The following is a 16,300-nucleotide window of genomic DNA, read 5'->3' on the forward strand; positions in this document are numbered from 1 at the left end:
ACTGGCTAAACGGCCGAGTGACTGGCTAAACGGCCGAGTGACTGGCTAAACGGCCGAGTGACTGGCTAAACGGCCGAGTGACTGGCTAAACGGCCGAGTGACTGGCTAAACGGCCGAGTGACTGGCTAAACGGCCGAGTGACTGGCTAAACGGCCGAGTGACTGGCTAAACGGCCGAGTGACTGGCTAAACGGCCGAGTGACTGGCTAAACGGCCGAGTGACTGGCTAAACGGCCGAGTGACTGGCTAAACGGCCGAGTGACTGGCTAAACGGCCGAGTGACTGGCTAAACGGCCGAGTGACTGGCTAAACGGCCGAGTGACTGGCTAAACGGCCGAGTGACTGGCTAAACGGCCGAGTGACTGGCTAAACGGCCGAGTGACTGGCTAGTGATTAAGCAAATACGGGAACCAGAGCCTGACCCGCGGGAACCAGAGCCTGACCCGCGGGAACCAGAGCCTGACCCGCGGGAACCAGAGCCTGACCCGCGGGAACCAGAGCCTGACCCGCGGGAACCAGAGCCTGACCCGCGGGAACCAGAGCCTGACCCGCGGGAACCAGAGCCTGACCCGCCGACAGCATTAATATAGGAAAATAAGCAAACAATTGACTGACTCACTAAATAAATGATAAAATGAATGAGCGAGTAAATGAGCAAACAAGTAAATGACTAAATTAACTCATATGATAAGCAAACAAGCGACTGATTAAAGAGGCTGTCACTACATTATAAGCGGCCTATCTTGTACATGATGTGATTGGCGCTTTAATGTTCATTTACAGCAGTGTTTTTTATTTAGAAAAATTATCATTTTTGACGGCGTAATGACCTATATTAATTTTATGCTAATGAGTTACTTATAATATGGTGACAGAGCCTCTTTAAGTGCCCTGTCTCCTATATAATGTGATCGGCGCTGTAATGTAGGTGACAGAAATGCTTTTTATTTTAAAAAACGATCTATTTTCATAACGTTAGGAGCGATTTTGGTTTATGCTAATGAGTTGCTTAATGCCCAAGTGGGCGTATTTTTACTTTCGACCAAGTGGGCATTGTACAGAGGAGTGTATGACGCTGACCAATCGGCATCATGCACTCCTCTCCATTCATTTACACAGCAGAATCGCGTTCTTACTAGAACATGATCTGCAGCCACATACACAGCGATTCTGCTTGATTAACGTTAATCCAGTGTCCTGATAATGAATACACATGACCATCCAGCCTGGACGTCATGTGTATTCAGAATCCTGACACTTCTGACTCTTTTCTGTGAGATTCCAGCAACGGATACGAAATCTCGCGAGATCACAGAGGTAAACGAGATTTCGTTTCCCTTGCTGTAAATCTCACAGAAAAGAGTCAGAAGTGTCAGGATTCTGAGTACACATGACGTCCAGGCTGGAGGTCATGTGTATTCATTATCAGGACACTTAATTAATGTTAATCAAGCAGAATCGCTGTGTATGTGGCTGCAGATCATGTTCTAGTAAGAACGCGATTCTGCTGTGTAAATGAATGGAGAGGAGTGCATGATGCTGATTGGTCAGCGTCATACACTCCTCTGTACAACGCCCACTTGGTTGAAAGTAAAAACACGCCCACTTGGGCATTAAGAAAGCTCATTAGCATAAACCAAAATCGCTCCTAACGTTGTGAAAAAAGATCGTTTTTTTAAATAAAAAGCATTTCTGTCCCTTACATTACAGCGCCGATCTCCTTATGTAGGAGACAGGGCACTTATAATGTGGTGACAGAGCCTCTTTAATGACCAACTGGGCGTGTTTTACTTTTTGACTAAGTGGGCGTTGTGGAGGAAAGTGTATGGTCACTGATTGGTCAGCATCAATCACCGTCATACACTTCTCCCCATTCATTTACACTGCATATAGTGATATTAGATCACTATGTGCAGCCACATACACATATTAACGTTACTGAAGTGTCCTGACAGTGAATATACATCACTACCAACCAGAACGTGATGCCTACTCAGAATCAGGATACTTCGCTAACGTTTGTGTATGATTTTACAGCACCTCAAGCGTAATCTCGCGAGATTACACTGTAAATGACACACAAACGCTAGCGAAGTGTCAGGATTCTGAATAGACATCACGTCCTGGTTGGTAGTGATGTCTATTAAGTCTCAGTACACTTGAGTAACGTGTGTGTGTGTGTGTGTGTGTGTGTGTGTGTGCGTGTGTGTGCGTGTGTGTGTGCGTGTGTGTGCGTGTGTGTGTAGTGATCTAGCTATATTGCTATGTGCTGTGTAAATGAATGGAGAGAAGTGTATGACACTGATTGGTCACTGATTGGTCAGCGTCATACACTTCTCTCCACAACGCCCACTTGGTCAAAAAGTAAAGCACGCCCAGTTGTCCATTAAGAAACTCATTAGCATAAAGCTAAAATAGGTCATAACTGTCAAACACTATCGTTTTTCTAAATAAAAAAACACTGCTGTAATCTACATTACAGCACCGATCGCATCATGTACAAGATAGGCCACTTATAATGTGGTGACAGCCTCTTTAACGGAAAAAAAAAAAAAAAGGAGGCTGAATAACCGAGAAAATGTGCAGCAAATCTGCATTCAAATGTGTTACATTTTGTGTTTTGTCGCACATTTTGCAGCGGATTTCCCCTATGTATTGCATTTGATAGCCTGCAGGATGCTCAAATTTTGATGCAGAATTTTTAAAAACCCCATCCACTTGTATTGTACTGTAAATTGCGAGTGAGCCGAAAGGCAAAAAAAAACAAAACAAAACGTCAGATTTTAGAGCATCATGTCCAGAGGCGGCCATAAAGCGATGGCGATCCTACAGGGGAGTGTGCCGCCTCACACACATTAAAGGGCACTTACAGGTAATGATCGGGGTCAAACTTTGTCTTTTCCACTTCCAGACGTCTCTGCGTGCGATCTGGGGCCGGGGTGACGTCTGGATCTCTTAAGTCAATAATATCATTCAGCTCCTCCTGAAAGAGCAGAGTGCAGCGTGTCACCCAGGTGCCGAACACAAAGGCTTCGAGGGATGAATGACAATGTACACAAACATGTACACAACAATACACAACGATACAGAGAACAAAATCATCTCCCGTGTCACAGTTCAGTTCTGCTCTAAAGCTCATTAACAACGCTGTATACAAGAAGTATTCACAAAGAAACATATAAAATATGACTTGCAGACACCATGTAGTAACTATAGGCTACTTAACATAGCAACGGAATCACTAATGTGAACCTGCCCCCTAAACAAAAGCAAGACATCATATTGGGGGTTCGATCAGAGCTTAAAGGGTTGTCCCATGTGGAAAACCTCCTTAAGTGAAGACCTGCTGGCGTTCACCTAATCTGCTGATCAGTGGTTATCTAGCGGGGAAGATGAACAGTTCTCCGGCAGCGGCCACTGCAGGCGAAATGTGGTATTACATAGTATCCAATCAAATAAATGGGCAACAATTTAAAGGGGTTCTTCAGTCATTTTATATTGATGGTCTATCCTTAGGATAGGTCATCAATATCAGATCGGTGGGGGTCCGACTCCTGGCACCCCTGCCGATCAACTGACTGAAGAGGATACACCATGGCCTCTACATAGTTTTCCAGGCACAGGGCCGTACACAACCGCAGGATTCCCTGGAATTGCAGCTCAGTCTCATTCACTTGAATGGAACTGGAACTGCAAACCCAGGCACAACCGCAACGTATGTGTACGGCGCAGTGCCTGGTAAGCCATGGTGCAGCCCCTTCAGTAAGCGGATTGCCAGGAGTCGGACCCCCAATAATAGGATAGGTCATCAATATCATAAGGATAGGCCAACAATATAAAATGCCCGGAGTACCCCCTTAAATGAATGGTAGTGCAGTTTGCTGCAGCTCTCCACTCTGGCTAATAGAAGGGTTCCCAAGCAGGGGGCCCCCTCTACGATGTCCATAGGCTATAATAGGGCATTGAGACAGGGATTATCCTAATGGGACAACCCTTTTAAAATGGATTTTCATTTTATGTAAATAAAGCATAATTGGGGTATAATGAGTAGTTCAGCAACTTTCTAATTCACTTTGTATTTCAATGCTTCACCTTTACCAAGCTATCTTCTTGCTGTCAGTGAATTGGTAAAGTTCTTGTTGACATCTAGAGACTGAAAACCTGAACAGACCGAGTTCTTCTCACAGCAAAGGGTTTGTAACAATGTATCCAATCTAAATAATCATCTAAACAGCCTGGACTATGAACTGATACATTTAACCTAGAAATATACATCATATCAAACCATCAGGACAGGAGAGAGAATTGTGATGCTGATGTATTTACCTCACAGAGGATTGTTTAGACTGGAAACAATTGAAGCAATCCCCCAGCTGTGAGAAATAGGAGATCTGTATAGGATTTTCAGCACTGGATGTAAACAATAGTGTTTCTATCCATTGAAAGCAAGAAGAGATCTTGAAAAGAGTGAGGAATTAAAACAAACTATGAGAAAGTTGCAGAGCTTTTTAATATAAGCTGATTTAAGTACATAAAACCAGAAATCCCTCCAACTTTTAGAGATTTTATTTAGATATACCGTTGCATCCAAACTACTATTATAACCATGAGCTTTTAGGCTACAGTCACACGAGCGTAACGGATTTACACGTGTAAAAAACACACATTACCGTTACATTTACCGTTCATTCTATATATACAAACGCCGTACCTGAAGTCTCCCAAACACCCCGACACGCAGGTTTCCAAAACCATAACTGCACTGCGACTTGAGAGCGTCGCTGGACGGTTCTTCAAAGGGGGTCTGATCTATCTGCCAATCAAACTCCTCCTCTTCTTCATCTTCCGGGGCGTCATTTGAAGAACCTCAATGAAAAAAGAAATGATAATTACAACAAGTAAGAAGTGAGTTGTCGTCGTGTAATAATTGCGTAAATGATTCTTTACATCCAGGGATTCCGTAACTTCAGGTTCTTCATCATGGAGGCAGAGACGGGGCATTTAAATAGTTCGTTATTTACATAGTGCACTGCATTTATTCTTCCACATGATTCCTGTACCCAGAGGGCACGGCCATTTCTAGAGAATTTAGCTAACAGGGCAGACATAAAAAAAAATAGCGCTAGTTTCCTGGTGGTCTAGGGTAGTGGAAGGGTTAAAGGCCGTTCCTCTGGTGAACTAGGAAAGTGCAAGGGTAAAGGCCGCATCCCTGGTGGTCAAAGATAGTGGAAGGGTTAATGCCCGCTTCCCTGGTTGGACCAAGACAGTGGAGGGGTTAATGCCGGCTTCCCCAGTGGTCAGGGGTACTGGAAGGGTTAATGCCCACTACCCAGGTGAACTAAGACAGTGGAGGGATTAAAGCCGCTTCCCTGGTGGTCTAGGGTAGTGCAGGGCTAATACCTGGTGTCCAGTGGTTTACTCACCTCCCAAGTCTCCATTGGTGTCTCCTGCCTCTGACAGAAAGCTTAACATGATGTACTCATTGCGTTCAGGTTTCCCTTCTTTGACTGAGATAGGAAAAGCCGCACATTTCTCACTATGATCAGGCTGATCACTTTATGGGGACTTAGCTCGATCACTAAGGGAGTTTTTGCTCCAGTGCCCACATCCATCCCCCCCACAATCAAAAGGGCCAGTGCACCATGTGCAGTTCCACCACAGCCCAGCCATGGGTCAGACATATTTAATTCCCTATTTTATACAAGCACAGACCATGGTCAATGACTGCATGAACTCAAAAAGTGACAACCACTTTTGTGTGCCAGAAATGTGCTCCAAGTAGTTGCCACTCCTCTGCTTAAGCAGCAAGAGGCAACAGGGTACAGACAGAAAGTTCCTCCCACGGCTGCATAGGAAGCCTGTGCTTCATACTGAGGAACGTGTATTCCATTTTTTATGGTGTTTTCTCAGCAATTTTCCAAAAAGTATTCTGCAATACCCTTGCTCAACCACTTGGTGGCACTGTTGCAATCATTGCTAGAAAAGGAATGCCCACTGCATGATTAGGTGACAGGACCCCCATTTCTGAGTTACCCCTTTATAAACCAGAGAGCTGAAAACAGACAAGACTAGTCGATCCAGCTGTGCTTATTCTTGATGGATTGCTATACTTACCTCTGCAGGAACTAGACCTATAGGGATCTCCCAGGGGTGGAATCTCTTCCCCCAGTTAAGCGGTGCACTTCAGTTGCTTTATCCAGCACACATCCTTCCATTCTATGTATGAGCAGAATGTGCGTTACTCTGTATTTCCCTAGGGCTTAATGCCAGTTTGCAGTCAATAGCGGTCTCCATCCTTAACTATCCCTAGGGCCATATACAAGTACGCAGACCGACCGTGACTCCGAAGAAGCAAGTCAAGCAGCACTACTATGCTCTGCGCACCGGAGTTACTCCTGCGAGACAAGCTTCCCCCTCAGGGACCATCGTACCAGCTCTCTGAATAGAAAACTGCAGCGCGCCAGCCAGGCTTTACCGAGACCGAATATTGATCCCTGGTCAAGAACCATATTGTTTATTGGCAAAACTTGTAAAATATCAAAACTAGATATGACCCTGGGGAGTCCGAGTACTACTGAGATCACCGGCAAAGTATACATTTGACTGGCAAAAGTAGTAAGTATGCTGAAGAAAAACAGACCGTATATGACCGTGCATTTTTTTTGCATTACATAAGCGGATACGACCAGTATCGACCCATCTGTCGGTCTATGTCTTCAAGATTATACAAGCGGTTTAAAACCATCGAATTGATAGTAAGAATCAATGGCGGGGTTGCGACTCCTGACTGAAGGGGCCTCTTGATTGTTGACCTGACAGCGCCATATTTTAGGTAGTGGGAGTGCCTGGTACTGCAACTCATTTCAATTCAAGTGGATGGGACTCAGCTGCAATACCAGGCACAGCCACTACCAAATGTATGGCCCTGAAGTCGCAACACCAGGAACAGGCACTGCCAAATAGGCACCATTGATTAATTCATATGAAACATCAATACCAAAAAGAAGATATGCAGCAGCTCAGGCATTACATTGTTTTGCACACTGCAGCTGCTGAAGAACCTCTTTTTTTGAAGAAAAAAAAAATTGAGGGAGCACTACGTTTCAGTATAGCATTGGTTGGCACAGTAAAAGGAGCTTACTTAAGAATCGGACTGCTTCTACAGGAAGAGATAAGCAGTGTCTATGAAGCGCCACTGATCTCGGTATAATCAGGTTATGACATCAGAATGTGATATTATTGACAGACATGTAATATATAACATTATGCAGGTGATATATAACTAGAGGGATGTACTCACCTATCTCTTCAATCAGGGGTTTACACGTTCTAGCTCCCTTAGGTGCTAACAAGGAGGTCAGGAGATTCAGACCCTCAAATTGTTCTCCTGAGGTCTCTTTAGGCACTCGGACATTGAAGATACCTGAGAAGAAGCGCTGTGATGATAGACCTGATCTCTGTGAGCTGAACAACCTGGACTCCACACTGAAGCAAATCAGAGATTTGAGTAGCTGATGTATTCAGATCACAGAGCATTGCCTGGACTGGAGACAATTGCAACCACTTCTCAGCTGGGAGCAGGTCTAGGTCTGTACAGGTTTGCAGTTTCTGAATGTAAACAAGAGTATCATTCACTGACAGCAAACAGCTTGAAAACGGTGAGAAATTGAAACACAAAGGGAGGACTTAAGCAACTTTTCTAAGTCAGTTTTCTGGCATAGAAAAGTCGCAAACGACACAAAACTCGCAATTTGCAGTAAAAAAATGCAACTTTTGAGCCATTTCCGGCACTTTTCTAACAAGTGGGTGGGGCTTAGCGGAAGGGTCGGGGCCACCGACAACAAAGCAAACTTACTATAATTTATGCAAGAAGCTGGCGTTAATTACAGCACATACAGCTCATAGCTGGCGTAGGTTGGAGAGGTTCACGGACGGCCAGAGGTACATGTCTTAATAAATGTGTTGCATCTTACTCCAGCGATGTAGATTATATATATATATAGATAGATGGATATGAAACGCCAGTCTTAATAAATCTTCCTGATATATATTAGAAAGTTGTATAACTTTATTGATGTAATGATTAAAGGGAATCGGCTGACAGTGCCATATAGTGGAGGGGGAGGGCATTGTAACGTTACCTTTTGTCTCGGTCGTGTAAGTTCCATGACCTGAGAAAACGATGTTTAGTTCTGCCCGTGCGGCGGTCGCAAGTGGCCGCCCTCCGCTCCGAGTGACGACTAGCGGCCGATCAGTAGTCCTCTAGAGAAGTCACACAGCGGCACCGTGCATTGAGCAGAGCCAAGGAGCACTTGCGACCGCATCAACGGGGGAATTAAACATCGATTTCTCGGTCATGCAACTTGCATTACCGAGACACAAGACATAGTTACATTGCCCTCCCCTTTATAGCAAAACTGCTGACAGATTCCCTTAAAGAGGCTGCACAGGAATAGAAAACCAGAAGCAGCGCCACACCGGTCCATGGGCTGTCTAGTATTGCAGCTCAGCTCCCTTGAAGTGAATGGGGCTGAGCTGCAATACCAAACACAACCTGTAGACCACACTCATTTTGGAACGAAGCAGCCATGTTTTTCTAATCGTGGGCAACCCCTTTAAGCTTTACTAACATAAAACCTCCTTAAAACGGTTTTCCATTCTTTTGTAAATGAAGCCTAATCACCGTTTAGTTCTGCAAGTTTCTAATAAACTCTGCATTTCAATCTCTCACCATTTTCAAGATCTCGGCTTGCTGTCAAAATTCTACTCGCTGACCTTGGAAACGCAGAGCAGTTTAGCTCCATCCTGCTGTCAGACATGTGATCAGTTGTGTAAATGTCATCTGAGCTCCCACAATGCATTGCTCTCTAGTAAAAGGAAACCAGCAAGATTGTGAATTTATCTTTGGGTGTGAACGGAGACGACATCATCATTGGACTCAAAATAATCAAAACCGGATAATAAAACAAAAAGGATTAAAGGGGTATTCCTAGAGAACAATTATTGCCTATCCGCAGGATCATTTCCCACCGATCGCAAAGAACTGGGGTCCCGAATGCTCCATTCCTCCTCGCTGCTTGACCGGGGTGAGGAGGACATTGAATGGAGGTCGAGTATGTGAACTGCCACTTTATTTGAAGTCTATGGGGATGACGGACCAGCCGTGTACAGCTGTTTCTGTCAGCCCAACAGACATTGAATGGAGCAGAAGGCACATACTTAATCGCCGCTCCATTAAAAGCTCCTCCTCACTGCTGGGGGTGCAGTAATGAGGATCTGGGGGTTCGGGACCCTCGTTTTCATGATCTGTAGGGGTCCCAGCAGTGGGACCTGGAGTAATCAGACCATTATCACATTTCCTGTGGCTAGGCGATAATTGTCCTCTGGCATTATCCCTTTTATAGAGTTTGAATGAATGAACTGTGAAAAGTTTTGAAAACTTAAATTGGTATTCAAAAGTGGAGCTGTCCTTTAAAAAGTCACCTGACTAATGAGTGTGTGGAAGAAGCAGCCGCAATGTACAGGGTGTATATGAGTCATGTGATATGTCTCTTACCATCATCCGCATTGTACGTGGCTATTTGTCTTCCATCTTCAACGATCCTCCCGGGCAGCGTTAATCTAAAGACAGAAAATACTTTCTTAGGTATAAATATGAAGCAGTGGCTCCCGGCAATACATCACTCATTATACTTAGGCCTAATGCACGCAACCGTGTCTTTTTTGTCCGTGTGCTATCGGCAATTTTGCGGATGACACACAGACCCAATCATTTATATGGCCCCATGCACACGACCGTGATGTTCACGGATCTATGTGGGGGCCACAAAAATTCAGGACGTAACTTTACTGTCCATATTTGCCTCAGACTCGCCCATAGAAGTCTATGGGACTGTGAACACGCGGATTGCCGTCCGTGTGTCGGCCGCAATTGCGAATATGTTGCCAAGAAATGCCAGGGAACTTCAGAGCTTCAGCTTGGTAATAGCGGACAAGGATCCCAACCAGAGGAGTCATTATAGAAGAACTCTACATCAATTCATCTCTTTGTGGTGCAGTATTCTTCCTATGGCGATATAGTGACTGCAACCGCTAACACGGGGGCACGAAGACGCAACAAAGTATATTCATTCCATGTCAAAGTCTCAGAATGGAGTCACTAACTCATATATAAAGAGTGGGGGATGTGGAGGGACGTTGTGAAGCGAAAATGTCAGTCTATAGAGGGATGTCCCCCGGCATGGACACACAGACAAACCGAATGTTCTGACGCCATTGCCATAGGAAACAGCTGTGGAGGGGGTTGGATCCAATACTAAAAAGTGTATTCACATTGCGTCTGAAGTGCTTTTTGCAAAGTGTGAATATAGCCTTATGTCTCCGGACAGGTGAGGTGTCCTCAGTGAGGTCTGTCGCTTTTAAGGGTATGTTCACACTGGTCAGATAGGCTGCGAAAAATGAAGCGTATCCGACCTGGAACTTTGAAGTGACATTTTTTGGGCCGTATTTCTGCTTCAGAAACCAGTGCTTGGAAAAGAAAAAAAAAGGTTTATACTTTAAGAAGACATGGCGACGCGTCCCTCCGTTCTCCGTGCAGTCCGGCCTCCTGGGATGACACTGCAGCAGTCAGAACAGAAGAAAGCGTATGACAACGGCCGGGGAGAAGTATAGACTTTTTTTTTTTATTGATTTTAAACCCAAAAAGTTTAGTTTTTTTCCTAGTTTGCAATTTTTGCGGCGGAATGTCAGCTTCACCACCGCAAAAAATCGTTACATTTGCTATTGGCTGCAGCTTTTACCTCCCCATTGAACTCCATGGATAAAACCCATAACAAAAGTGCAACGATTTTGCAGCATTAAAAATCTGTACCGCAAATCAATTTATGAACGTTTTCTCAGCTGATTTTCTCCGTGTGGATGAGATTTCATCTTTTGGAAATGCTGTGGATTTTTCTCAATGAAATCAGTTGTGGAAAATCTGCAGCTAATCCATCCTGTGTGCGCATAACCTAAGGTATCCATGAACTAGAAAACCCCTGATCTATAGGACTATGGTTTTGCAGATTGGAGTCGTCATCATCATCATCATCATGAATGATTTCTACTGCAGGACGACGACCGCGTGGCCATAATCCTGTGTTATTGTAACTTGTCCTTTATCTCACCTTAGAAAGTAAGGTTTGGCATAGAACTTGAAGTCGTCTCCATCAATGTAGATATCGAACTCCGACACCCGGGCGTAGGGAACTCTGATGGTTATGATGAGAAAGTCAGAATCCTGAGTGATGTCAAAAGCTGGGGTGATCATTGTGAATCCGACTAGAACAGAACGCAGGCCTGAGAAATGACAGAAAGGTATTAATATATCAAAGAAGAATCTACCGACCTTAGGGGTGCCATAACTGTCTGATTGATGGGGTTCCCACTTATTCTCTCAGATCAGAGGTCACCCGAGGCGGAGAACGAATCGCACAGAACTGAATGGAAACAACCGCACATATACGCCGCCAACTAGCCGTCCATTCTCCACCAGGACGCGGTGGCCGCCTCACCGGGTGGAGCAGGGCTCTCCCAATAAACAGGGGTCCGAGACATTTATGGCCTATGGTCTAAGATGGGAAAACCCCTTTAACACTGAACATGTTTTGTAATACTATAGAACTGTAAATATTTCACAAAACAATAACAAGTCTATGAGCAAGACCCTGACAGCTCGGCTTGTAATTGGTCTGATTGTTTGGTTAACCCAGAGATAAGCGGCGCCACATGTGTGTGACAGAGGCTTATCTTCTTTATTTATAGAAAAAAGATGTGGTTATTGAAAACCATACCTAAACATACCCAAATTTGCAATATAATATAGCACGGTGCCATTCCTGATAAAGAATATTGAAAAAGAAAAAGAAAAAAATGATCCAGGAATATAACTAGGCACTCTTGGGTTGGATAAAATTTAACAAAATATTTTATTCATAAATCCAGATAGTACCGGCAGTATAAGTTTATACAACAATAATTTAAAACATTTTTCTCCTGGCCAGGAAAAGAGACATATAATAACACCTCTATGCTTCTATACTGTCACCTCATGAGTATGTATATAAACATCATATATGCACAGAACAAATTTGAAAAGATAACAATTTTCAAAGCAAAAACGCTGGGTTATGTTCACACTTGCGATTTTTGACCATATATGCTGTTTTTGTCACAAAGTGGCCAGAGTTCCTATGTAGAGTGATTAGTAATGAAATTTCGAAGACATTCTTTTTATAAGAAGTATAGATCTCAAAATAGGAAGACAGTCCCATATGTTAAGGGGATATAGTTTACAACATATCTTTTTCCCTCCTAGGCGGATCCTGATTTTTATAAATCTTATAATGATAGAGAGTCCTTTCACAGACCTGTTTAAGGTCAGATATGTAACATATAGATCTTATAGTGATAGATGGTCTTTTCACTGACCTTTAGGGTCAATATGTAGCCCTTAGACTTAAGCCTTAGAGGTTTTTACCTTGAACAGCCAGCGAATGCCAGGAATCCTTGCATGAAAGCAGTCGGTCCAATAGATGGAAGGTCAAGATCTTCACAAAAGGCAAAATTCACCTGTATGGCCATACATTTCATTTACGCCTCCAAATCTCCATCATCATATCAGTTGAGGATTTTTCTCCTCGGTCTCCACGGGCATTCGCCACTGCAGTCAGAGAGACACGGGCCCGGCAATGCAGGATCACACGCTGGCAGCCAGGTAAGTTTAAAATTTCAATCGTATGTCTCCTTCCACGTGGTATCTCCAACACTGGACAGGAATTCACAGGGCAAAGTGTAGACGTCACTACCCGCCCTGTCTAATTGAGACAGCTGACGCGTTTCATCCAGTACAGGATTTCTTCAGAGCCGATATGATGATGGAGATTTGGAGGCGTAAATGAAATGTATGGCCATACAGGTGAATTTTGCCTTTTGTGAAGATCTTGACCTTCCATCTATTGGACCGACTGCTTTCATGCAAGGATTCCTGGCATTCGCTGGCTGTTCAAGGTAAAAACCTCTAAGGCTTAAGTCTAAGGGCTACATATTGACCCTAAAGGTCAGTGAAAAGACCATCTATCACTATAAGATCTATATGTTACATATCTGACCTTAAACAGGTCTGTGAAAGGACTCTCTATCATTATAAGATTTATAAAAATCAGGATCCGCCTAGGAGGGAAAAAGATATGTTGTAAACTATATCCCCTTAACATATGGGACTGTCTTCCTATTTTGAGATCTATACTTCTTATAAAAAGAATGTCTTCGAAATTTCATTACTAATCACTCTACATAGGAACTCTGGCCACTTTGTGACAAAAACAGCATATATGGTCAAAAATCGCAAGTGTGAACATAACCCAGCGTTTTTGCTTTGAAAATTGTTATCTTTTCAAATTTGTTCTGTGCATATATGATGTTTATATACATACTCATGAGGTGACAGTATAGAAGCATAGAGGTGTTATTATATGTCTCTTTTCCTGGCCAGGAGAAAAATGTTTTAAATTATTGTTGTATAAACTTATACTGCCGGTACTATCTGGATTTATGAATAAAATATTTTGTTAAAGCTTATCTTCTTTACCCTATTTAAAAAGGTTTGCTCAGCCAAGCCACATGCTTTTGGAGGCAAAAAGGGGGACACATATAGACCATGTAACACAGCCAAGCCATGGCCATTTTTCACGCAAAACACTTATTCTCTCACACAGTCAATGCACCAACACCCTGTACAGCAGTGGTCTCCAACCTACGTCGCTCAAGACTGTAACGCGAAGCATGCTCCGACGGAAACCGGTGGTGCTCGAGCTGTTGGGGGACTGCAACTCCCAGCATGCCCTTACAGCGAACATAGCCTTCCTTGGATGATGGGAGTTGCAGTTCCCCTACAGCTGAAGCGCCATAATTTACAAACCAAACCTGGAGCACCTACAACTCTCACCTGCGCAACACACTCCACATACGCCGCGCTCGATGTTTCCTACTTCCGGGACTACACATGTTACAGAATTTCCGTGATTGGACGAACGATCCAACGAGTTCCCGCCCCCTCACCAATGAAAGCCTAGATTAGAAACACACGGGCAGAGATTGGCTGCTGACATTTGCTACAGGGCGGGATGTTCAGACATTTTGTGATTGGCGAGAATGTGACAGCCAAGCTTCTTGGTTGTCATAGAAACAGTATGATTCCGAGTACTACAGTGTAAAGATCTTATATAGGAAATCAAGGAGAATATAATATATAGATGCTAGTATAGTGGACTGCAATCTGTGACTCTCCAGCTGCTGTCAGGGCATGTTGGTAGACAACTTTATCATTTGTGCAGAAATTATTCCTTACCGTTTTCAAGATGTCTGCTTGCTGTCAGTAAATAGAAACATTCTTGTTTGCACTCAGAGGCTAAACACCTGTCCTGATAATGCTGTGCACAAGTGGAACATTCTCAGGATGGATTTTCAGCCTCTCAGTACAAACAAAAGTGTTTTTCCTGACTGACAGCAAGCAGAGATTTTGAAATTCCAGAGAAGCTGAAAAACAAAGTTTACTAATAAGTTTCATGTTTTAGGCTATGTACAGTAAACAACAGCAGCGCAATGTATTAGGGGACATCGTCACATTGGAGCAAAGCCATCATGAGAAAGGTCCAATTTCCAGATACAAAGAGCCCTAAGGAGAAAAAGCCCCCTTGTTATGGGGGCACTGTGGTTGGCAGGTACATGGTTATTATGGCTGGTGATGTAAGATAGCTCTGTGGCTGGAACTTATTGGGGCACCATCGCTAACGATGTTATGGGGGCACTGTGGCTGATTCAATAAAGTCTCCACAACTGCAGCAAAAAACACATGATCATGCATGCGGCACCTCAAGATCTTCGCCTATAATAAATAACCTTTATTAAACAACCTTTGGCTTTACAGCTGTTAACAAACTACATCTCCCAGCATACAGCTGCAGCTGTCAGGGTATATTTTCATTCTTACCCCATCATTGCAACAGAGGCTCATGAGTACGTCCAGCATTGATGTTGAGAGATGCTATGCATACGCAAGTAGTCTCTAACCTGTGGCTCTCCAGTTGTTTGGAAATTACAACTCATGCCCTGACAACTGCAGCTGTATGCTGGGAGTTGTAGTTTCCCAACAGCTGTAGAGCCAAAGGTTGTTTAATAAAAGTTATTTATGAAAGGCGAAGATCTTGAGGTGCCGCATGCTTGAGCATGTGTTTTTTGCTGCAGTTGTGGGGACTTTTTTGAACCAGCCACAGTGCCCCCATAACATCGCTAGCTACAGGTTGGAGACCACAGGCCTATAGCGTTCCTTGGCATGTCCCATTGTCAATGCAGGACTTACTCATGAACTTATAATGATGGGCTTAACAATAAAAATGTGTTCTTGAAAAAAAAATTATGGAACAGGTGACGAAAGCTCGTCGCCGAACCAGGGGATTACCAACCAAAACAAGAACCTACAACCTATATTTTCTCTTCATAAAACACGATACTTCCTGTACAATCCCTCGGCCGTGCCATACTGCCGTCAGTAATAGGTACCATATGTAATAAAGACAACTTATTGAAAGAGGATAAAGGTTCACATTGAGCATGGAATGTAATCCCGCATCTTGTGACTTTATATCCTGTGATTTGATATTTCCAACATTACTTTAAAAAAAAAAAAAAAAAAAAAGTGCCCCCTCTACGGTAATAAATCCACTTAAGAGCCAAATGTCGAGCTTCAGCTAGGGTTCACGCCAGGTTACTGTAGTCTAGAATCACAGCGCAGTCATATTTCTGCCTGACGTTCATTTCTGGGAATAATTTAGAGCAGGCTTCACTTTGGGCCTGCAATAAAAAAGATTCAAATCCGTATCATTTCCAGTGAGGAAAATAAATATAAATATCTCTTTCTGCCATGTAAATATTCAGATAGCGAGCGAGCACGCGCCTTATTCCTCTCATCAGCTTAAAGACGTGATTTAGTCGGCGACAGCTGAACGACCGCCGTGCGGCTCATGAAATGATTTGAGCTGCAGAAACCCCTGGTGGAGTTCTCTAAGCAATCCAGATGTTTCAGGGATTCATATTTCTGTTTTAAAGCCAAAGAGGCCTTTTCTACCCCGCGTGTAGGTTTTTATCGTTTTTCACTTTATGAGCTTGTTTCAGGTTTCAAGGTTCACGTACGGGACAAGCGCGCTCTAATTCCATATGAATTTATGGGTCAGCAGACTTTGTTTTATATCAGGTTTTATAAATGG

At 43.6% G+C, this 16,300-nt stretch overlaps 1 protein-coding gene across 2 annotated transcripts in view; it reads right to left on the reverse strand.

The window, feature by feature from the left end:
• The window catches only part of SHQ1 (SHQ1, H/ACA ribonucleoprotein assembly factor), a 63,989-nt gene extending 49,553 nt beyond the window's left edge, over positions 1–14,436 (reverse strand). Inside the window, exons 1-6 of one of the 2 annotated variants that reach the window (XM_075834043.1) lie at positions 13,984–14,436; positions 11,165–11,336; positions 9,556–9,620; positions 7,300–7,422; positions 4,711–4,865; positions 2,870–2,982 (exon numbers count right to left, since the gene is read on the reverse strand). In XM_075834043.1, the coding sequence (XP_075690158.1) occupies positions 2,870–2,982; positions 4,711–4,865; positions 7,300–7,422; positions 9,556–9,620; positions 11,165–11,307 (599 nt within the window). In that variant the 5' untranslated portion in view covers positions 11,308–11,336; positions 13,984–14,436. The remainder of the gene's footprint in view (positions 1–2,869; positions 2,983–4,710; positions 4,866–7,299; positions 7,423–9,555; positions 9,621–11,164; positions 11,337–13,983) is intronic. The other variant, XM_075834045.1, reaches the window with a different exon arrangement.
• Positions 14,437–16,300: the final 1,864 nt, after the last annotated feature.

This window comes from Rhinoderma darwinii, chromosome 7, assembly GCF_050947455.1.
Source record: "Rhinoderma darwinii isolate aRhiDar2 chromosome 7, aRhiDar2.hap1, whole genome shotgun sequence".
NCBI classification, from domain to species: Eukaryota; Metazoa; Chordata; class Amphibia; order Anura; family Rhinodermatidae; genus Rhinoderma; species Rhinoderma darwinii.